General features: G+C 47.2%; 1 protein-coding gene across 4 annotated transcripts; it reads left to right on the top strand.

The window, feature by feature from the left end:
• The first annotated feature begins 5,277 nt into the window (after positions 1 to 5,277).
• On the top strand, positions 5,278 to 24,760 carry SINHCAF (SIN3-HDAC complex associated factor). 4 transcript variants are annotated; one of them, XM_064737536.1, is made up of 6 exons: positions 5,278 to 5,295; positions 16,940 to 17,087; positions 18,686 to 18,785; positions 19,714 to 19,840; positions 21,187 to 21,337; positions 22,206 to 24,760. In XM_064737536.1, the coding sequence occupies exons 2-6, from the start codon at positions 16,960 to 16,962 to the stop codon at positions 22,366 to 22,368; spliced, it is 669 nt and encodes a 222-aa protein (XP_064593606.1). In that variant the 5' UTR covers positions 5,278 to 5,295; positions 16,940 to 16,959; the 3' UTR covers positions 22,369 to 24,760. The 4 variants fall into 4 exon arrangements, with proteins under 4 accessions (XP_064593606.1, XP_064593590.1, XP_064593593.1 ...); XM_064737520.1 differs by lacking the exon at positions 5,278 to 5,295 and adding an exon at positions 7,060 to 7,177; XM_064737523.1 differs by lacking the exon at positions 5,278 to 5,295 and adding an exon at positions 13,123 to 14,848.
• The last annotated feature ends 1,346 nt before the right edge of the window (positions 24,761 to 26,106 follow it).

Below are 26,106 nucleotides of genomic sequence, written 5' to 3'. Positions count from 1 at the left end.
TGGAACAGGTCCTGGTGTCCCTGGGGATCCCTGCAGCTTGGGGACAGTGAGGACAGAGGAACTGTGTCCTTGGGGATCCCTGCAGCTTGGGGACAGTGAGGACAGAGGAACTTTCCCACTGGCCCTGAGGTGTCTGTCAGATCACTCTGTGCCTCTGCAGCACGGGGGTCATGCTGCACAGGGCTCTGTGGCTCAGGCTCTGCCACCTCTGCCCTGGAGGCAACATCTGGGTCCCTTGCCTGCTCTGCATGCTGTAATTTGCAATCTGAACAGGCCGTCAGACCTGAGGGACATCACTGAGGTCACATGTGTGTCCTGCTGTGGGTTTATTTCTATTTCATCACCCTGTGGAGCTCATCCCTGACTATGAACTTCCATTATGGGCCCTGACTTGTTTTTGGGGATCCCTGTGATCAATTTTTGCTCAAAGTTTGCCTGAAACTGGCCACTGCTGCTTCTGCCCTCCCCTTATTTGTGAGTGAATACTTCCTCCTGGAAAGCTTCTCACCTTTTCTTATCTTCTTTTCACTTCCAGAATGGGATGCCTCTGCCCTGAGGAAGGAGAATGGATCTTCCCTTTGTGCTGCATTCTCCCTGCCTGCTCTTTCCCTCCACCTGCCCTTGGCTTGTTTCTCAGAGGATGTTGAGTGTCAGATTTGGTTGATTTGTTGCAGCCCAATTAACTGATTCAATCCAATTAAGCTATCTGAAGTTATCTCTGTAATGTGGTGGCTTTGTTAGTCAACTCCATTCCCTCCTACCCTTGCAAAAATTTTTGCCTCCAGCTCCTCCCTCCAGATTTTGGCGGTAGATTCCCACCTGGTTCTTGGCTGCTCGATCAAAGCTTGTGATCCAGCCCGCAGATCCTGCAGGTTTCCTGCAAGGACCAGCTCCTCCAGCTGCCTCCTTTCCTTGGCTAGCCAAGTCTGCCCACAGGTCTTCTTCCTCACCAGAACACTCACAATCACTGTGTCTGCCATTGGCAGCTTGGCAAGGTGGTCAGCAATGCTTTATCTCTCCTCATGAGGCTTGTCATTTGTACCTGAGCCTGGAGAGACATCACCACCCTCTGCCTTGCTCTGCCTCACTGAAAACTGCCCACAGAGACACAGGTTTTCCATAGTTTCTTTGGCTTTCTGCAGTCAGAGTCTGAAATCTGAAATTCTGTCGCCTCTCAAAGTGCCTTTGTTCCTTTCATTCTGCCTGCTGGTGCTGTGGATTAAGCAGTGTCACAGAGGACAAACCTTTCTGAAGAAAGAATGGGTGATGCTTTAACCTGGAAAGAACTGCCTCAGGTTCCTTGGTTGTATTTAGCAGAGCACCTTACACCTGTAAGCAAACCCTTCCTGGCAGGTGCAGCTGCCCCCCATGCTGGCTGCTCCCAGCAGAGGATTTTAGAAAGGCCTGTGATGATTTGAGTGATGTCAGGCATCGGACATTTCAGACAAAAAACAATCTGCTCCCCTAGGAGTTTCCATTCCCAAGCATTCCTATTCACCTTCTTGATTCCTGTTGAGAAAGAGGGCAAGATGAAAATCCTGTCACACTTTGCTTTGCTTCCTGAGCACCATGGATGCTCTCCCAGCCACCCAGCCTTGCTTTTCATTTTCTCTCAGCCAGCCCTGTGTGTTTTCAGGCCATGCAGTAAAAAAATAGGCTTGAGGAGATGGATGTACCTGGTCAGGAGTCTTTGGTTCAGTAAGAAACTTCAAAGAGCAAATTCTGTCCCCTAAGTGATCCCACCTGAGACCTACACTCTCGGGGTCTCTAGCTTGTCAGAGTCACCCTGAGAAAAATTAGAAAGTCTCTTTTCCCAGCCTGGTGCTAGAAGAAGGAGTCAGAGCTCTTAATTTCTTGGTCTCAAGGTTGTTTATTGTTCCTTATCTATAAAATTCTTTCTCCTGTCCAGCTGAGATTCGCTCAGCAAGACAGACCAAGACACTCTGCCTGCCCCTGGGGCAGTGTTACGTCTTTATACTAAAAACTATGTGTACAATATTTACAATTACTTTCCAGTACAGTTAGACAGTGAGCTTCTACTCTAAACCAATCTAAAAGTGCGAACATCACAGCAGAAGATGGAGGCCAAGAAGAAGAAGGAAAAAGGCTGAACATGCCCAGATCCCTCCATCTTGCCTCCCTGAATCCCCATTCTAAAAACCCCAAAAATCTATTTTTTCACCCTGTGATAAATTCACTATCATTCTACTTAAATTTTTATGGCTTGTAATTCTTCATACAAGGCTGGTAATTGTTTTTTCCAAGGGCTAAATCAAAGGTACAGGGGTCTTGGGCTCTGTGCCAAGGTCTCTGAGCCCCCTGGGCAGGGGCTCGAGTCCTCCAGGGCAGCCAGAGGAATTCCCTGGGTTCCCACACTACACAGCACTCTCCAAAGGAGCTATCAACTCCCTCTTCCCTAAAGATTTCTATGAAATCATCAGTATAAAATCTGGAACTGCTCCCCACTTTTCCTGTTGAGAAATATGGGGGTCTCTGTTCAGAGGAGAAATCTCTTTTATGTTTCCAAACAAGGTCTCTGTTTTCAGAACTGCCCCAAATGCCAGGATGAGGGGGGATAACTTTATTGGCAGGAAACAGCCTGGCAGGCAGAGAGGGCTGATCTTCTTAATGGTGTCTTCAAATCTCCTTAATATAAATCCCCATAGAATAGTCTTAGTGGCTTTAATAGGTATGAAAGCAATAGTGCTGCAAAGAAACCAGCAGTGCTTGAGAAGCTGCATTAAAGGTGTTTAACCAGTAATAAAAAATGGTCATTTTGCTATGGAATTTGAGGAATCCTTAAGAATTTAAGAGAATTATCTTCCTCTTCAGGAATTTGAAATGTCAGTTAAAAATGCTTCAGAAAGGTTATTATTCTGTGCTAAGCCCTGATGGATTTCTTAGGCTGGGCTATAAATTATCTGCCTTGCTCCTAGGAGTAAGCCAGTCCAGGGTTCTGTCTCTCTGAGCCTCATAGCTCGAGTAGTTCATTCTGGAAGCATGAATATCATGGTATCAATTTTCATCATCATCAAGCTTTGCTGTCAGTTTTTGTAGCCATCTGTTATTTGGCCTAAAACAGAAAATGGTGAAAATCCCATATCTTTATTGACCTGCTTGCTCAAAACTACCAGTTTTCGGAGCATTTGCACCTTCAAAAAATTAACATGCTGCTACTTACATGGGCAACTGGTGAAAGCAGAACTAAAGAACTCATTTGTTGATGGCATCTCGCTCTGAAATTGTATTACTTAGCAAAATCTTATTTACAACTCCATGTCAATCAGCACTTTTTCCCCCCCCTTAAAGAATTCCTGGTAAATATTTTCAAAATCTTTTGGTCAATCATTAAGCCAAGAAAGTAAATTTTTAAATTACTCAAGTTACAAAAAAGCATTTTACAGTTTGGAGAGCATTGAGCAGTTCCTTAAAGCAGGAACAGTTGTCTGGGCTTTGTCTTGACAGCTGCTCTTCACCTAAAAACAAGTAGCCTATTTGTGTTTTGTATTTACTTATTCATTAATACTGAAAAATAACACAACAGGATCAGATGTCTTGGCTGGCAAATGCTCTCCTTTTTCTCCATGTTAGCAGCTCTGCCTCAGCATTGATGATACATGCAGGTTTTATGTTTTAAAAACCCTCATGGTTCACTTTATTATTACACCATTGACATAATTTAGCTTTCCAGGTAAAACAATTTAGAGTCCAGGCAGGGAAGGTACCAGTTTAACTGGAGCACAGCAACAGTCCAATTAGTTTTCCACATGCATTGTTAAAGTAAATGTTTTTCAGAAATGATCTGGATGAGGATAATTTCTCTGGTCTAAAGCTCGTATTCAAGGTCACCTGTGATCCCTGTGAAATCCCATATTCCTCCTTTACACCAAGCTCTGAGTGGAAAGGAAGATGCTTAATTTTTTTTAAAACTGAAATGAAGCTTTACCTGTAGTGTTCAGATGCATGCATTGTTTCAGATATCTGCATTTTTAAATTAAACTCTCCCAGTTTGTCCCAAGTTGGGGGCAATTTTCCATCACCCTTTCCCAACAGGGAGGTCAGACAAGGTGTCCCTCTGATGCTGTGGGGAGCACACGTGGCCTGCTCATGGGGAAGGGGCTGGGGGAACCTTGGTGAAACCTCGTTGGGTATTTGAGTGCCTTTCATTTATTTGCAAGCTGGCTACCAGCCAAAAATGAAATCTCAAACCACTGTGGAGTCACAGCAGAGCCCTGAAATGTCATCAGCAAACACCTCAGGGCAACCAGAGATGCTTCAGAAATGAAGGTTGGACCATGTTTTTCATTTCTATGCTGCCATTTGGAATTCTGTGGGTAGAAGGGGCTTTATTTCCTCTGAGAGGACAGGGATGATGGAGCTGTTCACAGCACCGAATTTGGAAACTCAAATCCTCCCCAGGTTACAGCAACACCTGTCCTCATGAGATTGGGAGTGGAAGGGCACAGAGCTGTGAAATAAATACCAGAGGAGTTGTCCTGGCCCTGGTTTGTTTGCCATCAAAGCCCACCCTGAGATGTCCTGTGAACCTTCAGCATGGTGGTGACAAGGGCAGCAATTGATGGGCACCGAGAGATCCATTTTGTTCTGTTGGGTTCTGCTTGGTATCTTAGGGAATTCTCCTTGGAAATGTCATGTCATTGTCACTTGGGGGTTTAAATGCTATGCTAGGTGCTGCTGGACTAAAAGGAGTGTCACCAAAGGGCCTTGAGAAGAATAGAATAAAGAAATGGGGAGATGGAATAAATAGTGTGCTAGAATAAAGAAATGGGGAAATAGAATAAATAGTGTGCTAGAATAAAGAAATGGGGAAATAGAATAAAGAATGTGCTAGAATAAAGAAATGGGAAAATAGTGGGAGAAAATCTGGGAGAATCGCTCCCTCCAATCAAAAAGAAAGAGGCAGGTGAAATCAGACACATTGTATGTAAACAAAAGTTGCCAAAAGTGCTGGTAGAGTTCCCTAGACCAGTTAAAAGCAGTAAAATTACAGAAATATTTTGAGGAATTATTCAGCATTTGGTACACCTGTGGCTCACAAGTTGAATATGATTTGGTTTAGCTGTGTGTGGAAGGAAGCTCTGGTAGCAGAGGCAGCACTCTGATCATTCAAAAGGAACCCCAAAACTCAAATTACAGCCTGGAGGGTCCCCTGGGAGGTGTTTTCCTGTGCTTTGTGCCCAAACTGACTGCTTTGGCAGCACTGAGCAAGGAGATGGGGTACAATTACCACGGATTTACAAGCAAGCGGAGATGATGTAAGATCCTCAGACTAAGGTAAGGAAAAGTCACTTGTCCTGCTCTCTGGAAATTCCCAGATCTTAGCTAGTGCTGTTGATGGAAGCAAAAGGATAATTTCAGCAAAAGTTCTTGGTGAGTTGTTAATTCTATGCCTAAATCAGGATGAGTCTGAAAAGATCACTGTCATGAAAAAAACCCCAATTATTATAGAAATATTCACTGGCATTATTTCAGTGTTTTAGAGTATTCAGCAACACCTGCATGTGGTGCCAGAGCTGCAGTCGGTTCTGTGGGAAACTTTTAAACTTTTAAGTAGCTCAAAAGAAAGGGATCCATATTTGGGCTGGGTTTGAGCGCCAGCCCGGGAGGGAGCAGCTCGCAGCTCTATTGCAGGCACAGGCTGCGATGGCGCTAAGTCATAACTCCTGAGGTGTTACCTCGTATGCCACACGCTAATCCGTCTGACACAGTCCTCAAAGAAAATCTATTTCAACATAACCTGCCGGCCGCCTCGCCCAGCAGCTCTTCCTTCCAAAATTGCACAAAAGAGCCGTGAACCCAAAGGCTGCGATGACGCGACTTTTCAATTCACTCATTGTGACGCTGCAGGAAAAGTTACATAAGCCGCTGACGGCTTTTGGAGCGCTTTAGAAAGGGAACATTCAAATTAACCCGGAGCGGAAAAAAAAAAAAAAAAAAAAAAAAAAAACCTTTCCCCGTTCCTTGCGGCGCTCCGCCCGCGGGGCTCGGTGCGGAGCGGCGGCGGTGGCACCAGCGCGGCTGGGGACGGGCGGGATGCGCTGGGACGGGGGCGGTGTGTCACCGGAGTGTCACCGGCCTGTCACCGACCTGTCACCGGGATTGGCAGGGCCCTCTTGCGGGGCTGTGTTTGTTGGGATGTTTGAGGGCTGTGCTTGCGATGTTTCAGGGCTGTGTTTGCGGGGCTGCGCTGCGTTTGGGGCTGTGTTTGCGGTGGTGTTTGCGGTGATGTTTGGGACTGTGTTTGCAGTGATGGTTTGGGGCTGTTTGGGGCTGTGCTGTGTTTGCGGTGTTGTTTGGGGCTGCGTTTGTGGTGTGTGCTGTGTTTGCGGTGGTGTTTTTCGGGCTGTGTTTGCGGGGCTGAGCTGTGTTCGTGGCGATGTTTTCGGGCTGTGTTTTCAGTGATGTTTTGGGGGCTGTGTTTGCGGTGTGTGCTGTGTTTGCAGTGATGTTTTCGAGCTGTGTTTGCGGGGCTGAGCTGTGTTTTGGGCTGTGTTTGCGGTGTGTGCTGTGTTTGGGGCTGTGTTTGCAGTGATGTTTGGGGCTATGTTTTCGGGGCTGTGTTTGCGGTGATGTTTTCGGGGCTTGTTTGCGGTGCTGTGTTTCGGGGCTGTGTTTGCAGTGATGTTTGTGGCCGTGTTTCGGGCTGTATTCTCAGTGATGTTTCGGGCTGTGTTTGCAGTGATGTTTGTGGCTGTGTTTGCGGGTCTGTGCAGTGTTTGCAGTGATGTTTGTGGCCGTGTTTCGGGCTGTATTTTCAGTGATGTTTCGGGCTGTGTTTTCGGGGCGGTCTCGCGGGGGCCGTTCCGGGGCGGGGCGGCGCGAGGCAGGTGCGGGGCGGGGGCGCGCGCGCGTGAAGTCACCTCCGCCGTCACGGCGGGCGCCGCCCCCCCTCGCGCGCGCGCTGTTCCCGCGCGGCCCTTTCTGCCTTAAAAGGACAATGGGGCGCGCGCAGCCGGCGGGGCCCGATTGATGAGAAACGGAGCCGTGGGAATCGCGCCTGCGCAGAGCGGCCGAGGGGCGGGGCCGGTGGGCGGGGCGTGGGGGGCTCGCGCGGCCGCCCGCGCCGGGGGCAGAGCGCGGGGAGGCGGGAGCGCGCGCACGGCGGGAGCGCCGCGCTCCGCACGCACGGACGGGACCTGGTGGGCGCAGCGCGGCGGTGAGTGATGGGCGATGCCTTCCCTGCTTGTTGTTCGGGGCTTTTTTTGTTGTTTTATGTTGTTCGCTCTCGGTGGGTGTACTTTTTTTTTTTTTTTCTGGTGGTGTTGGGATTTATTTTTTTTTCCAGCAGCCGGTGGTTTGCGTTCATTCCAAGTTACTCGCCGGAGCTTGCCCGCAGTTTTTTGCAGCGGCAAAAAGACTTTGCCGCCTTGAAACGTTTTGACACGCGTGCGGCTGCTGCGAGCGGCGCTGCGCCCGGGTTTTCCTTCCATGAGCAGAGTTTTAAAGGATGCGCGAGCGGAGAGGAACGCCTCCCGCATTGTTGCGGACCCATCCCTGGAACTCTGACTTCTGCCCCCCATCCCAAAGCACGGTTAAATTTCCAAGTCTTTAGGAGGGAAGAGTAACCACTTCCCCACAATTTAACTCCGAAAGCAGTTCCAAGGTGCGGAGCGGGTTGGGAAAAGCGGGCTGTTTGGCGATGCCGGGCTGCAGGGCGCCTTTCCCGGGCCGCGGCTGCCCTGGCTGGCCACGCGGGAGGCCCCGGCGGAGCGGAGCGGGTGCCGCAGGTGCGGCCCCGGCGCGCCCCGCAGCGCACACCTGTAGCGCCCGCTCGAGTTGGTGCCGGCGGCGCGGAGAGGAGGGGAGGGGACCCGCCGGTGCCGCCATCCCTCCCTCGCCGTGTTTCACGTGGGGAGAGCGGGGCACTCTTATTGTTTCCAGTTATCGTTGGTAACTGCGGGGGAGTCCGGGTCCGTGCACGCTGCACAGAGCGGGCCGTGCGGCCGTGGGCTGGCGGGACACGTGCTGTCGGTCGGTCGCGCAGGTCGCGGCGTGGGGCCTGCCCCGTGCTGCCCCCGGCCCGGAGCGCGGCGTTGCGGGCGTGGGGCCGGCGCGGCGGGCGGCGATGGCGTCCTGCCGCTCCCGTAGCTCGGCGCCGGTGCGAGCGGCTCCCGTTCCTGCCGGCGCCAACAAGTTTTGACTCGGGGCGGCGGAGGGCGGCGGGGCGGGCGGCGTGCCCCCGGCGCGGCACGTAGGCAGCGCCCGGCTGAGGGAAAACAAAGGGCTCGCATGTGCTGCGGGCGGCGCGGCTCCCCGGGGCTCAGCGCTGCTCCGCGCCCGGCGGGGCTCGGCCCCGCGCTGCCGGGTGTCCCTGGGGCGGCACTTGTCGTGCGCGGGACGGCGTTTTTTAAGGGCTGCCCGCGGTTTTGGAGGAGTTTGGAGGGGCGGTGAAACTTTGGCTGCCGGCGCGCTCCACACGGCTCCGCGCTGCGCGCACGGCGCTGGGGCGGGCAGGGCCCGGCGGCCGCCCCGGGGCTGCCCCGCGCTCCGGGGTCCGCCTTGCCCCCGTTACGGCGTGCCCGCGTTGCCGGGAGGTCCGCGACGGCCCTTTGAAGTGAAACTGTTGCCATGTTTGAATTACGTCAGGGCCGAGCCATGAGGAACCGGCGCGGGGCGGGGGGGAAGCACGGGGGGCGGCGGGCACGGCGGTGGAACGGGGCTCCCGGTGCTGGGCCGTGCGGCCGCCGCTCCGTCCCCGCTTCCCGCCGCTGCCCCGGTAGCGCCGCATGGGGCGGCAGCTCCGCGGCCGCGTGGTGGGGCGGCGTTTGCAGCGCGGGGGCCGCCTCGCAGCGCCCACCCCCGCGCCGGGGCTTTCCTCCCTGGCGCGCCGCCTTCCCCTTCCTGGGCTCTTCTCATTTATTTCTGATTTCGCCCGTCTTTCGGCGCGTTGAGCGCTCGGCAGGGCCGGGGCCACCCGCGTGTGCGCTCCCGCGGCTCCACCTGACCGGCGGCGCCGCCCGCCAAAGTAGGTCGTGTGCCCCGGGGGGGTCTTTGTTCCCGGCTCCGGCCGCCGGCGCTAACGGGGGAGCGCGGCCGTGCCCGGGGCCACGCGGCGGCCCGAGCTCTGCCTTTTTGGGGCGTTTTTCACCGTTGTTATTTAGGGTTTGGTGGGGTTTTGTTTTGTTTTAAAGTCGCCGTGTTGCGCCAGGAAAGCGCTCCGCGTGGCGCTCTCACTTTACAGACATAAAAGTTGCCTTGTGCTCCCGTGGCCCCTGTCCGGATGCTGAGGGGGTTTAAAGGGACCTGCCAGACCTGTTGTTTACGCAGCGAGCGGGGCTGGATCCCGCCCGTCCCGGCCCCCCCAGCGGCGCTCTCCCGGCGGGAACAACCCCGGTTCATCCTACAAAGAGCCTCGTCCCCGACCGATGGCCCGTTCTTCGGACCTGAATTATTCAATTAACATCACAATTGCAGAAACTTGCGCGCCCTGGCTGTGCGGGCAGGGATGCGGGATGCTGCCGTGCCCCAACACGTGTCTGCGCTGCCGCCGTGGCTGGGGAGCGGCAGGAGAGGGCCCAGCGTCCTGCCCTGAGCCCACAGCTCCAACAGCAGCGGCTGTGCTTGAACACAGCCTGCGATGCTCCTTTTTACTTTGATTTGGCGCCTAGGAAGGTGGCAGGCTGCCACACGCGAGTGTTGTGCTCTTTGGACAGGCAGTCGGTGAGGGTGATGGTTCCTCAGCAAACTCCTTTCCTGCTTGCTTCCAAAGCTGAGGCTGCTCCTGGCAGCCGTGTGAGAGGGTGTGTGCACCCCCTTCTCACCAGCCTGCAGGCAGATCCACTGTGTAGTTTGCAGCTTTTTAAAATTACAGATTGCTCAAACTCTGTGCCATAGGTTTCCAGTTCGCTGTCTGTCCCTTTCTGCTGATACCAGTGGACACTCAGCTCCTTTGGTACACAGGTGACCTCTAGTTTTCCTGGGATCCGTGGTACCTGGTAGAAAAGCAGCAAGTAGCAAGTCGGGATTTTCAAACACACCCACAGGCATGCAACACCCAGCTCCCACTGAAAGTAGGTGGGATTGAGTGCCAGAGCCTCTGGGAAAAATTCCTCTTCACTTCATTCTCTAAAAAAGCTAATTGCCGATGTATTCAGTCTTCCTTTAATAAGAAAATATCAGTGACTTCTTTGCAGAAGATGTTAAATAAGCTGATAAATTCACAGGGGCTAAAAATAAAGTTTAAACTGTGACGGTTTCTTGTCTCACTCGTGCTGAACAGCTCTTTCTGTGTTACCTAACTCTGCTTTGCATTGATTCTTAACACCTCATTTCTTGTACCTCCCTCATAATGACATGAACGACATCCACAGGGTCCTACTTGACAATCAGCTTCATTCTTGCACCCTCTGTAGCACTTGCTTTTTAACACAAAGAAGTTGCCAGTGAGCTGGGACTTGAAAATTGCCCAGGCAGGGCTCCATTTCACAACTCAAGCCTTTGCATTTCTGTAGAATGTGCTCAGTCCAAAGTCCAAGTGAAATGACCAGTAATATTGCTTAAGGACACGGAAAAGTATCCTCTTTAATGAAGTTACCTCAGTTGTTCTGCCAAATAATTACTGCTCCTTCTGTTTAAGTCCCTATCCAGGTATGTTATCCCTTTTAAAAACAACATAAAAGAACCTAGCCAAAAAAAGCTGTTCGGTGTCTCATGATCCGGAGTGGCTGTGATGCTTTTTCAGTAGCAGGTGCTGGCAGACAGCACCATCACAGCTGTGGTGGCTGCACCCAGATAAGCATCTCAGCCTGAACTCCAGCACAAGTCTGAGAACATCCCAGTTTTCCCTGCTGGGCTCAGGCTGAGCGTGGTGTGAGTTATGCAACAGGAGTTTCAGGCAGGGGGAAGTCATCTTTCAAGGTGCAATGTCTGCAGGTGGGACAGGTTTGGAATTTTTTTTCCCCCTTATGCAAATCTTGCTGATTATTGTTTTCATGCTTTGGCCTATCCCTTGTGGAGCACGAACCACATGGCAGCTCAGAGGAGCACCCACGTGGCTCAGCCTCTCAGTTCTCTAAATGAGTTAGGAACTTCCTTCCCAGGGAAGATCCAACAAGTGAGTATGCTTCTTTATGGCTTGACTGCTGCTGCAAATGGAACCAGGAACAGCTTGGGATCCAGCTAGGATGCCACGGAGACTCAGACATGGGAAAGAAGTGTCCAATTTGATTTTTGATACATGCTTAGTATGCATGCTGCTAGGTGCACTGGCTGTGCTGAGATTTCACTTACAACAGTAGCTGTGGGCATCTACCAGCAAAAGAGTGACTTATTATTTTGTCAGGGGAGGGATTCCTGAAGATGTGGTTTTGACCTTTTCTGGTTTTGCAGAACTCGTCAAGGGAAAGCATGCTGTGACATTCAGATGTTCCTGGTAAATGCAGCTTTCCTCCTAGTAAAGTTGTTCTGGGTGGAGAGGGGAAGGAAAGTGCAAGGAAAATCTGAAGATATAGGGGGCCAGAAGTGTGTACAATATGCACAGTTCCAAGGTTATGGTTGTTGGTTATTAGTGCCTCTGTTTTAAACTATAGGGAGAGATGACAGTAAAAAATATTTTTGCAGATACTGAAGTTGCATTTTCAGATGACTCCAAATAGATTGGTCTCTTACAATCCTTGGAGCATTCTGGCTCTGTGCATGTTAAAATATTCTCTTTTTTTTTTGAGGGATCCAAACTTAACTTCTCTTCCAAGGGTTTTTTGCAGCAGCCTGTGAACTCAGGGGAGGTATGTTTATGTTGAGGCTCTGATACAGATCAGTTCCTCTGCTGATGTACAGTTCTCTGTCTTGCACTTGATTTGCAGTAGAGGTACTGCAGTTTATTTCAGCAGAGGGACAGGCTCCAGAATTTATTGTGAGATGGGTGACTCTGCCTGTGGCGCCGTGGACAGCTCTGGAAGCATTTTTCATGTGTGTGCATGTGCCTGGGTGTATGCTCCTGCAGAGGCAAAAGCCAGAGCACTTATATTCTTTCTATATTAAGGCATCTGTTTAGTTCCCTTTAAAAGAAAGAAAAAAAAAATAGGTGCAATTTTGGCTGTGTTTCTTAGTTCCAGTGGAATGCTGTAGGGATGACAATTGTGAGAGTCTTACTTTGACAGGAACCGGCTGCATCCACATATGTAGGGTAGATGGTGTTTTTCTCTAGCCCAGCTTCAGGGGGGCTGTGCCAAGGCTGTTGTGGACACAAAAAGGGAAATGAAATCCTTGTTCTCCTCTCTGGCAGAGGTGCTGGCAGTTCTGGGCTGCACAGAGGGTGAGCGATCCCGGGTCAGAGAGGGGAGATGGGAGGAGAGGAGGATGCTGATACTGTGTTTGGGTGTAACTCCAGGGAATGTTTCTCGTTCGGCTTTGCAAGAAGCAGGTGAGCGTGTTCGTTCCCACTGGCCTGGTAATTGTGTTACAAAGGGAGACATGCCTGTCTTCTAGGAATTCCATCCTTCCTATTATAAAAGGTTTTCATTCTTCTTGGGTGATCAGAAAGAATGCAGAAGGAATCTGGAAAAGCGAATGAAAGTGGCTCAGCTTACTTTGAGATCTGAAAGAGTTCAGAAGTTCTTCCCTAACTTGAAAACTTAATGAGCATCTGAAGCAATGCCTCCTTTTAATTTAGATCATCAAATTAAATTTTGCAAAGAAAATTAAGCACCAGATTCTAGTCCTGACAGGTAACAAAAATATGAAACCATTTTCACACACATGCTTCTTTGTACCAGCCTTTCACAAAGGTAATGAGCAGGGTGTGGGGATTTTTTTTTTTTTTTAATTTCCCACTACTTTTTCTCTTCCTGACTTTACTGATCTCTTCTGCAAGAAAAGTTTCTATTTTTGATGCTGCTTTTTCGAAAGTGAGAGGGCAGAATAATGGCAAGAGCATTTTCCTGGGGACTTTTCTGAGTCCATTCATGTTGCTAAAGCAGTTGTATAAAGCAGAACTTGAGGGAATAGCAACTTCTGCAAGGAGAAGCTGTGGAGAGGGACACCAGGGAGGGAAAAGCATCACTTTTATCCTGGCTTGGGGGAATGTTGCTTTCTCACTAGTGCAGGTAAGTCTTCATTTCTGCAGAATGACAGATAACGCTCTGCTAAGATTTCTGATTCTTTTTTTGAGATCTCTCCCTTTCTCTTCTGTGCAACTGCTGATACATTTTAATAACATGCTTAAATTTGGCAAATAATAACAAAGTTAAATAGCATTAATGGCATGCTTAGCTTTATCAGAATTATGTTGTGCAATGCTTTTTAACTTCTAGGCAAGTTACTTCATTTCTACTTGCCATCTTTTTTATCTGTCCCAAATTTTGCATGGTTGTAGTTGCACAGCCAAAATTCAGGTGTTAGGGCAGCTGGCATCCTAACTGCCTGCTTCTAATTCAATATCTAAATTGCAAAGCCTTCAAGTTAAACCTTTTAAATGGCACAGTCATATTTACTTCTAAGTCCATATTATCTATTAAGCTCTCCAGCTGACAGAAAATTTAGTGTATAATGGTCAAATGGCAACTGTTTAGGATTAAATGTGTAACTGGACTGACGCCTTCCATTTATAACTGCACTTGGATGCAGTTGTCAGAGAAATCTGTTTAACTTGTGGTTTTGCTGCTAGCTCTTCCCCATTCAGGCATGATGTGTGGTAATGCCATTGCTGACCATTCATCAAGTGGGAAACAGATGGCACTAGTTTCCCTTCTATTGAGGGATGGTGATGAAAGGCTGCTCCTGTGAGAATGGCAGCAATGATGCAAGGCAAAATATTTTCAGAATATAAGTGTTTTCCAGTCTTTGCCAGAACATTGATTGTAAAACATGCATCTTATTCTACACTGGTGTAAATACCAGCTGGTGACAGAGATCATCTTATCACTGCTGGATTCCTAGAAGGAACTTGGTTAGAAGGTAAACTGCCTTGTTGATAGTTGTTTCTTGCCATGTAGCAGTCAAGATTTTCTTGCTGCTTACGTTTGGCAGCACAGGTGAACTTTGTGTCTGCAATTAGTCTTTGACTTTCTAAAGGAAAGTACCAGACCACAGATTTAACATTGGAGTAGTCAAACAACATCTAAAATTGCTGTTTGGAAGTTGAAAATTCCCAGGTGAGCGTGCTGTTGGATCTCCAGAGGCTTGTTGGGCAATGTCCTCAAGAGTATCTCCCAAAGAAGCACATTAGGTGCTAAGAAACTAAATACTCTGTTTGCCTAGATACTCTGTTGTTTATTTTCTTGACAGGCCAGGAATATTTGTCTGCTTTGGCTGTGCATTCATTTGCTGCACATCCAGCAGAGGCTGAGAGTAGTTCTGAGAGTGACCATCCCTCCATGAGTCCATTCAGCAGGTCACTACTTGGATATCTTCTTCTACTTACCAGATCTACTCCTGGCCTTCAGGCCATTGCTGTACCAATACAGGGAGCAGTGAATCTCCTAAAAAGCCTGCCACCTTTTGGGGTGACTTTGCTGGATATTTGTACAAGTTAACCTGGGGAGAATGTAACCCTGGGTGAGCTCCCTGTGCTGTAAATGTGAAGAAAGGAATTCAGCACTTCAAGCCTGTGGAAGACAGCATGAGCTGGGACAGGAGGGAAGGAAGGAAGGAAGGAAGAATTTATCCTCTCCATCTCTCTCCTAGGCCTGCAGGATCTCCTTGGCATTCAGCTTGAGCAAGTGCCTTGCCATCCACAGGCTCTACAAGTCAAGACAAGCTTTATGGAGAGTTGAGTCTCCCTGAATGTTGGTGCAGTAGTAATTGCAAAGAGCCACGACCTCAGTGAGCCCCAAGTGGTCTCTGTATGCTGAACTGAAATGCAAACATGCACACTTTCAGCTGGAAACAGGTTCCTTGGTGGATTTTGTGTCAGAGTATTAGGCAACAATATTGGATACAATTTTTACTTTTCTCTTGTTCTAAAGAGTCTGGAAAACTGCATGTTAATTTTGCTGTGCTCCTTTACTCTTGATCTTCCCCCCTGAGGTGAGGGATGTATTTTCACCTCTGCACAGGACTGGGCCTGGGTGGTTCCCCAGCTTTTGCTGTGGTCCCACAGATGTGTGCAGGATCTTTTCCTGTTGCACAGCATCCCCCTGTCAGTCAGGTGAGTGACTGACATGGTCATGCTGGGTATGATCATTTTGTGGAAGCATGTTTCTGAACTCACCTGAACCTGTCTTTCAAAATATTTTATTGCCATAATGATGTGGCAAGTCCTGGCAGTGTAGGCACAAGATTTCAGATGATTTTTCTCTGTACCACTGGAGGGTAAAAGGATTACAGCCCTTACCTTTCTGAAGGTGGAAGATTTGGGGACATATGCCTATGGCACAAACGTTAACCAGTAACTGAGTTGGGTTAATGGGACTTGGTACTACCTGAGACTGAGAAGTGACTGAGAGTTCCCTCTCACCACAGTTGCTCCTCTCCTGAGCTGCTGGGTCATTCAGATGTTTGGGGTTTTTTTGGGTTTTTTTGGTTTTTTTTTGTTTTTTGTTTTTTGTTAGCTTCTTAATGAATTCAGCAGCTTGGCCTTTGTTAAGGAAAGAGAGGGAAATGTTTTGTTATTTGCATGGCTCCATCCAATTTTAATTTTTTTAAAGCAGTGGGAACCTCTTCTCCTGGAGCTTCCTGCAGCCTGTGCCCTCTCTGAGCCCTTGGTGTGTGGGGAGCACCAGAGGTGGCTGCTCGCCCCTTGCAGCAGGTGGTGGAGGCAAAGCTTGCACCAGGCTCTGTTCAAAGGAGAACATCTTGGAACAGCCCCTGCCTGCATTATGGGATGATGCTGTGTGGCCTGTGAGGACTTGCTGTGTGTCCAGGCCCAGTGCCAGCGGAGCAGCAGCTTTGCTCAGTTGCTGGTTTGGGTTTTTGGGGCGCTGTGGGAACCCTGTTTGCTCTGACTGTGCTCATGCTGTGTCAGACTGTGCCTGGCAGGGGTCTGCACTGGGGAACAACCAACATAGGGGAGAGCTGGTTTGGTGGGGGGTCATGGTGGCTGCAGTGACTAACTTGAGAAGTTTCTGCTGGAAAATGGCTTCAGTGTATGATACCTGCTCTGATAGCAAGTCCCAGCCTTAGTGTACTGAAAAGAACAGAGCAGGATCAGGAGGGCATTCTCAGCTTTCTGGGCTGGCACCAAGTGTACAGAGCTGGTGGTTTCAAAGCAACAGCCTCCCTGTGACTGGAGTTTTCCATCCTTTTGGCAGGGCATGTGTGGTAGGCACATGCTGAGATGTGCCCCAGGGTCCTGCTCCCTGGCCTTTCTTTCCCAGCTCGGTTTCCTTCCCATGGAAAGCAGGGTGGGGAAGGCAGGAGAGCAGAGCATGTGCTGACATGGAGCTGGGATGCTCACCCAGGCCCTGAGAACAGAGAGGTGCTCCCGGGTGCTGCAGTGCAGACAGGGCCATTGAGGGCTGGGTGCGGCTCCACCCTGCTGTTTTTAGAGCAGCTTTTCAGGTATGTCTGCCCTACAGCCCGGGGGTATGACTGCAGCTCATTTAAAACGACTCCTACTCACTCTCAGAGCAGAGTTTGCCAGGGGTGTTTCCATCCAGCACCGGTGATGAAGTAGTTCAGTGACCCGGAGTTGAGTGCCAGCTCCTTACCCATGGCTTGGACACATTGCAGCCTGTCCTGCCACCTGCACAGGGCCCTCAGTGGCCAGCTGGGCTGCATTCACATCTGGGTTGTGCTGCCTCTGCATGTGCCCTTGGAGTACATTTCTGCAGTAAATGAGCTCATTATAGGTCCTGCTGGGTATTGCTTAATATTCCAGCTGTTAATTATATAATTTTCTTAACAACCGCATTCTAGGTGCATCTGTTCTTCTGAAGACACATTTGATAAAAAAACTATGCCCTAATCTAGCATAGATTTTTTTTCTTTCTTTCATTATCTAACAGTGATAATTAACACCAGTTTCTGTTTGTTTTCACAGGGCACAGCTGGGAGGAAAAGATGTTTGGCTTTCACAAACCGAAGATGTACCGGAGTATAGAGGGCTGCTGTATTTGCAGGGCTAAGTCTTCCAGTTCTCGCTTCACTGACAGCAAACGTTATGAAAAGGATTTCCAGAATTGTTTTGGGTAAGATTCCCACCTTGGTCAGCAGTTTTGACATTGATCTCTGAGCTGCAAACCTGATGTAGTGTCCTTCTTGCTCTGAAAGATTAGGTGTGTAAACACCTACATAAAATAATGAACTCTACACATCCATGGGGGCTTTCTGTGGCTCTGAAAATTCAAGAATGTTAGATTAAACTTGATGAGTAAATATTTAGCAGTTTCAGCAGGGTTTATGCAGAGTACCCCGTTACAAGTATTGCTGTCTTTGTTCAAACAGGACATAGCAATGTGTTATTAAAACTTCTCATTGGAAAACCATTCTCTTGGAAAGTGATTAACTTTCCAGTTAGATAGTGTTACTTGAAAGCATTGGTAAATAAAGCTATGAATACTCAAGATTTCTTGTACCAGTTACTGTGAGCTTTCAAATTTTTGGGATACTTTTGAAGAGCTTTGAAATTTTGTATAAAATTCAGAAATTTTCCTCACTTCTAGAAACACTCTTCATGTAGTGAACTTTAGAGTGCTTTGTATTTACCTTGGATTTTTGTACACAAGTCTGGTGCTGGCAGTTTTCCTTATCATATTTCTTCACTACTGTCCTTGGCAGGCAAAGGCTTTGTGCAGATCCATTGCTTTTTTTTTGGTGGTGGTTGTTTTTAACTGCAGCAAAGCAGTTTGCAGTTTACCAGGTCCATCATTGTTGTGCTATCTGAAATATGTTTGCCAAGGTAAAAATGCAGACTGACCGCTGAGCAAATAATGGCTTTCTGAGCCTGCCTTATTCATCTATAAATGATCCAAAGCCTTCCTGTTTAATTGGCTGGAAAGTTTTGCAGTGTTTCCCTGTTATATTTCTTTTAGCATGGATTAGCAGTAGAGATGGTTCCTGAGGAAAGCTTGTTAGCAGGTATTGCTGTCATTCCAGTGAGTGCTGTTTCTGAAATCTTATCCTGTGCTCGTGTGGGAGTGTGTTAGGTGATGTTTGTTGCTCATCCTTGAAGCTCTGTGGGAAAGTTAAGACCTGAGCAAGCTTTTGATGTTTGTTCCCAAGTGTGCTTTTGAATGACGTGATTATTCCTCCTGCCCCAAACTTAACCAATCCACTGCAATTGTGTCTTGGTTTTGGGGGAAAAGATTCCAAAACCTGCAGGTGATGGGACTGTTGTGTTCAGTGCCCCTCTGGAGGCAGATTGTGACACCTTTTTATTTCAATAGTGAGATTGCTTCTAAAATGCCAACTGTAGAGAACATTTAATTACTAAGATCTGCATTACCAAGAGTTCTGGAGCATGAATAAGTAGGAAATAAAATCTCCAAATACTGAAAAATGATGATAAACATGTAATACAATTCCTTCATAAACCCATAAACCAGGCAGTGCTGGCATGGCTTGCAAAGGAAGAATAGAGGAAATGACTGTGTGGAAGGGTGCTTTCTGAAAGTGAGACCTGGTCTTTAAATGGCACTGTTGGAGCAATCCAGATCAAGTGTAATTTCAGAAAAACAGAATTTCAGAACCTTTCTTATTCATCAGTTTTTATACTTCTTGCTGGTAGCAAGTGGGGCTGTGCTTTTATTAACTGTTGTTAAGTGATCTTTGCTTTTGTTTTTGCCAGGCTCCACGAGGCTCGCTCGGGAGATATTTGCAATGCCTGTGTCCTTTTGGTGAAAAGATGGAAAAAATTACCAGCAGGATCCAAAAAAAACTGGAATCACGTTAGTAATTTCTTTCTCTTCTGCCCCAAAACTAACTTTTTCTAGGGAGGGGAGGTCTGGCAGGGGTTTGGGGTTTGCTGTTTCACCCACACTCTCCCTTCCCACCCTCAGCATCTCTAAATCCTTCCTGCAGTATTTACTACTGTGTGGCTCCTGCCTGCTTATGGTGATTATGCAAGCCTGAAATGCAGTCAGAGACCAACTTGCCTTGTAATTCCTTGTTTTCAGAAGCTCATAACTTCGTCCAAAAGTCTCTTATGACATTAAAAACAAAACAAAAAACAAATCAAGTTTGGCCTTTATCCAAAATTGTTTGGGTTTTCTTTTTCCCAAACAAAGTGACTTGCTCAAGCAACACATTAATCAATCTCATTTAATCAGATAATTACAATGACTAATAATCTTGCAGCTATTTTCACTCATATATTCTGTTTTGATATGTCTAATTCAATTCAGGCCTAAGGCTGGGAGGATGATCAGGATTCCTTGTGTATATAATAATCTTTATCCAGGATGCCTTGATAGTAATGGGAGCCATAACTATGGTTATTACTACCACTGGCTTTACTCAAAAGTTAAATTTATTACTAAAAAAAAACCCCAAAAACCCACAGAGCAAATGCTTGGCAGACACTCTTAACTGGACCTGTATTAGCTTAAACCATTATTTGGTTCTAAACTGAATGTGTTAAAATGGGAAATTAGCAAAAGTAGAACCAAGTGTGCTTTTTAAACTAGTTTGCTGTGTTTTCCTGTGGAGATTTAGCCAGATTTAAATGAAACTGGAGAGTGTCAGTGCACAGAAATGCCTTGGGTTAACTCAGGGGTTTTGAACACCTTCTGCTAAGTCAGTGCCTGTGTCTGGACAGGGGCAATAATACCTCAGCATGATGCACAAGTACTCAGACATGCATTTTCTCTGTCCTAGGTGGTAGATGCCAGGGCTGGACCCAGCCTTAAAACAACACTGAAACCAAAGAAAATGAAAACCCTCTCTGGAAGCAGAATAAAGAGCAATCAAATCAGCAAGCTGCAGAAGGAATTCAAGCGGCACAGTAAGTGGATCCAGAGGGATTCTGGCAGCAAACTTCAGCCTCCCCTAACACAGCTCACTGTGAACTGGCCAAGCTGAATCACTGCCTGGATCTGGTTGTGTGCACTCCCACGTTTGGTCTCTCCGTTTTCACAGCCTCTGATCCTCTGAGAGTTTTGGGAGGGTGTGGAATGAGAAGGAAGAGCTCGTGTGCAGGGTGGGCTGCAAGACAGAGGTGGGGAAGTGGCAAGGGGGCGTGAGGAATCTGGCTTGAAAGTGCAGGCAGTTGGAGCTTATATCCCACTCTTAAATGACATATCCCTAGAAAGAACATCTTGGGCAAAGATCTCATGGAAACTGAAGCTGGAAGAGGCTTCTCCCTGCTTTCAGTAATGTGCTGTGGCCATTTTCAGCTCTTTTCCCAAAAAAACATTGCAGTATTTTTCTTCCATACGTGCTTTTAAACATAGATTTACCCCCTTCCCACCTTAAATTCCTACCATGTTTCCTTATACCTTCCTCTGCCAGTCTCAGTGATTTCTTTCCAGTAGTACAAGGACTCTCCAAATAGATTTGGATTCATAGCTTTCCAACAAAACCATCTGCCACTTATGCTCTAAATGTGTCAGTACTTAAGGCTTTTCTCCTGAAGCAAATCTTCCAGCTTCTTCACTGTTGCTGACCTGGTCTCTCTCTCTTTCAATTATCCTGCCTAGTCTGGAGAAGTCTCCAAAGAATCAGTAAAGGCCCTGACCCAATGAGCTTTTATCTCCTCATTCAAGGCACTGCAGTTAATTTAATTTTGTCACTATATGTGCCAGAGATGGCAGCTGAAAGGTGGGAGAGCAGACACTGTTCAGGTGTGTCTGCACTGGGTCTGTAGTTCCTGGTCCTGATCCAGCAAAAGCTCAATACTCCCTAACACATAATGAGAATATATATATATATATATAAAATGGACTATTGGGAAGAGCTTTGCAGCACTTTACCTGAAGGGATGAGAAAGAAAATGTACAGTGAGAGAGAAAGTCTGAAGCACAGATCTTCGCTGTCTTGAGGAATCTCCCAGTGATTTCAGAGCATGGCCTGTGTGGGCTAGGTTTGAGAGCCAGAAACTGAAGCCTGATCCTGAACCTCTTTCCAGTCCCTCATGTACAAGGACTCCTTCCACTTTAGAGAGCTCTTTGACAAATCCTGACACTCTCTGTGCTGAAGCAGGCAGGAGCAAGTGAAATAAATGGGTTGTCACTGCTAGGTTTTCTCATTAATTAAAGCACCTCTGCGCCTCTGCTCCCAATCCACAGGTCAGGAGGAGGGTAAATTGTTGGATGCATGTCCTGATCGTTGCATTTCCTCTTTGCCCTGCAGACTCTGATGCCCACAGCACAACTTCAAGTGCCTCCCCAGCTCAGTCGCCCTGTTACAGCAACCAGTCGGACGAGGGCTCTGACACGGAGCTGAGCGCCGGGGCCAGCAGGACACCCGTGTTCTCCTTCCTAGATCTCACCTACTGGAAAAGGTAAAAAGCACCAGAACCTGCCCTCTGTGCAGGCAGCAGGCTCACTTTGCGTGCATGCTGCTTGATTCTGCCTCTTCATCCTGATCTGGTATAAGGATATAATAATTACAACACCTGTCTGTTCATGCTTGGAAAGAAATGTTTTGTGTTTAAGGCATTTTCCCCTATCTCCCTTCAGTTCCCTAAACATTAAAACAGTTGCTGGGAAATATTTTTGCTGGTTTTGGGAATAGCAGATTATATTCCTGTCTGCCATTATCTCGCTCTTAAAACTGTGCCCCGTAGATATGATGTGTTGCTATATACAAGAGTGCTCCCAGCTTGCCAGCCAAACACAGCATTTGATTTGGTTGACCTGTGATGGTAGTCATTTGGAAAAAAAAAAAAAAACCAACAAAATGCTGGAGTGGGAGGAAAACCACAAGGTTTTCTGGGAGCTGACGAGCTTGTTATCTTTTATTGCATGTTGTGACACAGTAATCCCTTGTTTAGCTAATTGCTCAATTGGAATTGTTGTGACTTTGCTGCCTCCTCTCAAATAATATTTGCAAGTGCATTGTAGCCAAGGTTAGTTCAGACCAAATGGTTGTGTCTGAAACTTCTCTGGGAAGCAAAGTTGGAGGCTTGGTTTTTGTATAGACATGTTTGGGTTTTTTCTTTTTTTCTTTGTTGGTTTTTTTTTTTGCCCCAAAGAGCTGTTGTGGATTTAGACACAAACCTGTTTTCTGTTTGTGAGCAGTCTTTTTGCCCCTGTCCTCTGGGCTGGAGGCTCAATAAAGTAGTGTCTGGGATCAGACTTGCTTTTTTGCATGTTTGTGAATTCTGTATATTCTAAACAAAGTATCTGTCTCCCTGCCATTTCTTCCAGGCAAAAGGTCTGCTGTGGAATTATTTACAAAGGGCGTTTTGGAGAAGTCCTCATAGACACTCATCTCTTCAAACCTTGTTGTAGCAATAAAAAGTCTGCCACTGAAAAGCCAGAACAAGAAGGACCCCAATCTCCAGCAATCTCCACCCAAGAGGAGTGGTGACTTCCTTGGATAGCTGCAGAAGGTTATACAGATCCTCTTATTCTCTGGAAAAATACTAGAAAAGTGACTGTTCACTTTGGACACCTGCTATGCTGCCAAAAGACTATTCCCTGGAACTGTTTTGGGTTTTACTGCTACGATTCCACAAACTCTGAAGCCAGTTGGTATCCTTTCAGAAAGACTGTACATAATATTTAAGATGCTATGGAACACTTGGCAAAGCTGAATGCTGCTGCAAGGTTGTCTAATTTTCCCCCACACTCACTTCCCAAGTGAGTATGAGGATGGGGTTTGTATATTAAAGTATATGTAGTTCATGTTTCTGTACTGAAAGAAGCAGTGGTTGTAAACCTTTTGGTTTTGGTTTTTATTATTTCTTTAAAAGTTGGTTGGCAAACTTCCTAAATTCCCAAGAAAATATTTCATTCTTAGACATGTATGAGTCAATAAGATGAATTAATACATAGAAATGTTCTAAGTCACCTCTCTAGTTATATAAATATATATTTTTAAAGGTGTGGCGATTTCACCCTGTACTACTGACATAACAAAGACAAATATTTCATCCCTCCCATGTGCACAGACTGGTAATCTGCAGACATCTCTCCTTCAAGTGTAGCTATCTGAGAAGGCCTCCAGCATAAAAGTGCTCTTGAGAATGGGTGGGAGAGCTCCCCACCTTAGCCAAGGATTAAGACTTACCTAAGAACTGAACGTAGCAAAATGGGAGGTTACTTCTTTTAAACCAGCAGCAGGCACCTTGAGCTTGGTGTAGTAAACCCAGGTGGTTAGAGATGGACCAAGAAACCCCTTGATGGCCAAGTCAGGTGCAGATGGCAGCCCAAACTGAGTAACTCTTCTCTGTAGGACCAGTGCAGCTGAAATGTGACCACAAACAAGACTCCTCCTGGTTTTGGACCTGACAAAGAACCAAACCCCTTGCTAAGCAAATTAGGCTCTGGTCCAGGGACATAATCGGGTTGCAGCCTGGGGTTTGGATTCACAATAACTGTTTTGAAACCCTTCCCCTGCAGTGCTTCTCTGTGTTTGGGTGTTGTTGGTTTTTGTTTTGTTTTTTTTTTCCATTTGTTTGTTTAAGCAACTGCCAGGTCAACACATTTGTGAATACTGAATCTGAAAAGTCCTGCTAAGAATGGTGCTGTGCTGAATCAAGGCAGCAGCTCTGTTTGCATATGTGATCAAAAGATAATCTACACAGATTCCTAGATGAGCTCGTGTGCAAATCGTTGTGACACTCCTTCAAACTCTGCTTTGCCTCTAGGGTGGAAGCAGCTTCCTGAAAGGTTGTGCTGCAGTTTTAGCTCCCAGTTGCTTCTTGTTCCTTTTATGAAGGTTTTACTTGTGTGAGTTGGGAATTATGCTTTTTGTTTGGTTGGTTTTTTCCTGGTTTTAGAGGGAGGGAGGATTGTTTTTTACTATTTCTCTTTTGGGATATCCTACAATGGGTTGCTACATGGTGTGATTCTTGTGGTGTCCTGAGTAGGGCCAGGAGCTGGAGTTGGTCCTGATGGGTCCTTCAACTCAGCATATTCTATGATTCTAAGCTTTCCTTTTTTGTGAGAGTCATTGGCATAATACTGTGGTGGGTAGGGTTTAGGACTGGATTTCCATGTAGTCTTGGTTCCTGAAATGGGAATACTTAGCAAATTAAAATATAGATAGGGAAAGATATGCAGGTTTTAAGAGGAGCCTCTACCCTCAAAGCTTTTTTTTTTTCTTTCTTTTTTCCTCTCCTGTTGGGTCAGCCAATCTCTGGAGAGAAAGAAAATCAGGGGAAACAGGGCTTTGACTTATCACAGCCTTACACCTTAGAGCTTTCCTTGGACTCATTTTGCTTTTCCTAAACTCTGGGGCTCTTAAGGGAGGACAAAGCTGCTTACCTTGCTTTTATTCTCAACCAAATAGAATCGTTCAGGTTGGAAAAGACCGAAGCCCATTGAGTCCAGCCATAGCTACAATGGATACTTGATTGTATAAAGGCATAACTAGGTTGGTCATGTCTAATAAGGGCTTGAGCAAGAGTCCTCGCTGTGTTTGCAGACACCTATTTCATGTGAATTTGTATTTTCAGCATCAGTAATTCTGTACACCTCAGAAGGCTGCAGTGTTGGTGGTAGGATGTGCTCTGATACGGATCATCTCTTCTGTATTTATTTATTTATTGCTGGATTTCAACCGCCAACTGCTTCCCCTACTCCCTCCCACCTCTTCCATTCCCAGTAGTAATGCAAAATGAGTAGTCATGCACTTTGTATTAATGTATTAGAAATCTATGGAACCTGTTTTGTACTTTTATACTGTTCAGACACTTGTAATCCAAACTTTGTTTTTACTAGGGTTATGAATAAATTTAGTCTTATTTAGAAAATAAGCAACTTCTCATGTGTTTATTTCAGCTCTGTTCTTCTGTTAATTGGATTTAGTGTTGGAGCCAGCCCAGGCAACCCACGTTTCTATTTGAACAAGACCAAGCCTTTTTTTTGAGGGGGTATGAGGTAATTCCCTTCCTATTTAGTTTGGAAAGAGGAGCAGAGCAAGGGAAGGAGGTGGTGTTTGTTATGACAGACAGCTGTCTCAGGGCAGAGTCACAGAGCTTTCCCCTGGCACTGAGTGTGTGTCAGGCATTCCCTTACTGGCAGTGGGTGGTGCTGGCATTCCATTTGTGTTCCCAGGGGCCTTGCTCTCTGTCTAGCTCACCAGCATTCATCAAAGGCCAGCTGAAGTAACAGCACTGAAGGGCTGGTGCTGACAGCATTTGGAAACATCCCTTTCCAAAAATCCAGAGGAGCTGTGGAAGACTTGTGCTGCTCTGTTGAAGCTGGAGCCTGGTGTGTGTCCCTTCCCACAGCAGGCACGGGCAGCTGGATGAGCTCCAGCAGACTGGTGGGAGCAAGGTCTCTGGGAGGAGCTGGCAGGGAGTAACTGAGTTTAGAAGATAATGGGGGAAATATTGCAACCTGAAGCACAATGGCTTGTTGCAAGAGGCTACTTTGGACTTCGGTGGGGATGCTGATTTATTCCTGCTGATGTGCTGGCTATTTTACAAATTGAGCATGATGATACTCAGAGATACATGTAGAAGTCATTTCACAAAGCTCTGCATAGACTGCCAGATTGTGAGACAATAGCATCTGGTTTTGACATATTTGCATTATCTGCTGTAGATGCCTAAACATGCCTTGGGCATAATTCAGTTCACCTAACATGTAAAGTCTGTGTAAAGTCACTGAAGAGAAACAGATGCACTAAAAGGTGGTTTAAAGCAGGTCACCTACTATGTAACCCATTATATGCAACTTTCCACCCTGTTTCAAACAATTGGTTCCTTTTCTCACTCTCCCTTAGACTGCTGCTGCACACCAGTGACTGCAGCTACCACCAGGAGGTTACTGAGGACATCTGTGCTGATGGATAGAGGGATTGTGGGGCAGAAAACCCAACAGGGTTACTGCTGTGGAGGAGGATGCTCCTCTGGGAACACCGGGGAGGCATCTTCAGAGCAATAGGAAACAAAATCCTGGGTGTAAACCCTCTTGTGTTTCACCTGGGTCAGCTGTCACGATGACAAGTGTGGCATTGCTAAAATACTTCACAGTGCATGCACTATAAATGTGCTTTACAGAGGATTGTATTGAAAGATGAGAAAAACACAGCATGGGACAAGAAGATATTTTGTTGGAGGTCACCAGTGGACCATTATTTCCAAAGCCTGAGCTG

The sequence above is a fragment of the Zonotrichia leucophrys genome, chromosome 1A, assembly GCF_028769735.1.
Source record: "Zonotrichia leucophrys gambelii isolate GWCS_2022_RI chromosome 1A, RI_Zleu_2.0, whole genome shotgun sequence".
NCBI lineage: Eukaryota > Metazoa > Chordata > Aves > Passeriformes > Passerellidae > Zonotrichia > Zonotrichia leucophrys.
This window is presented reverse-complemented; position numbering and strand designations above follow the sequence as displayed.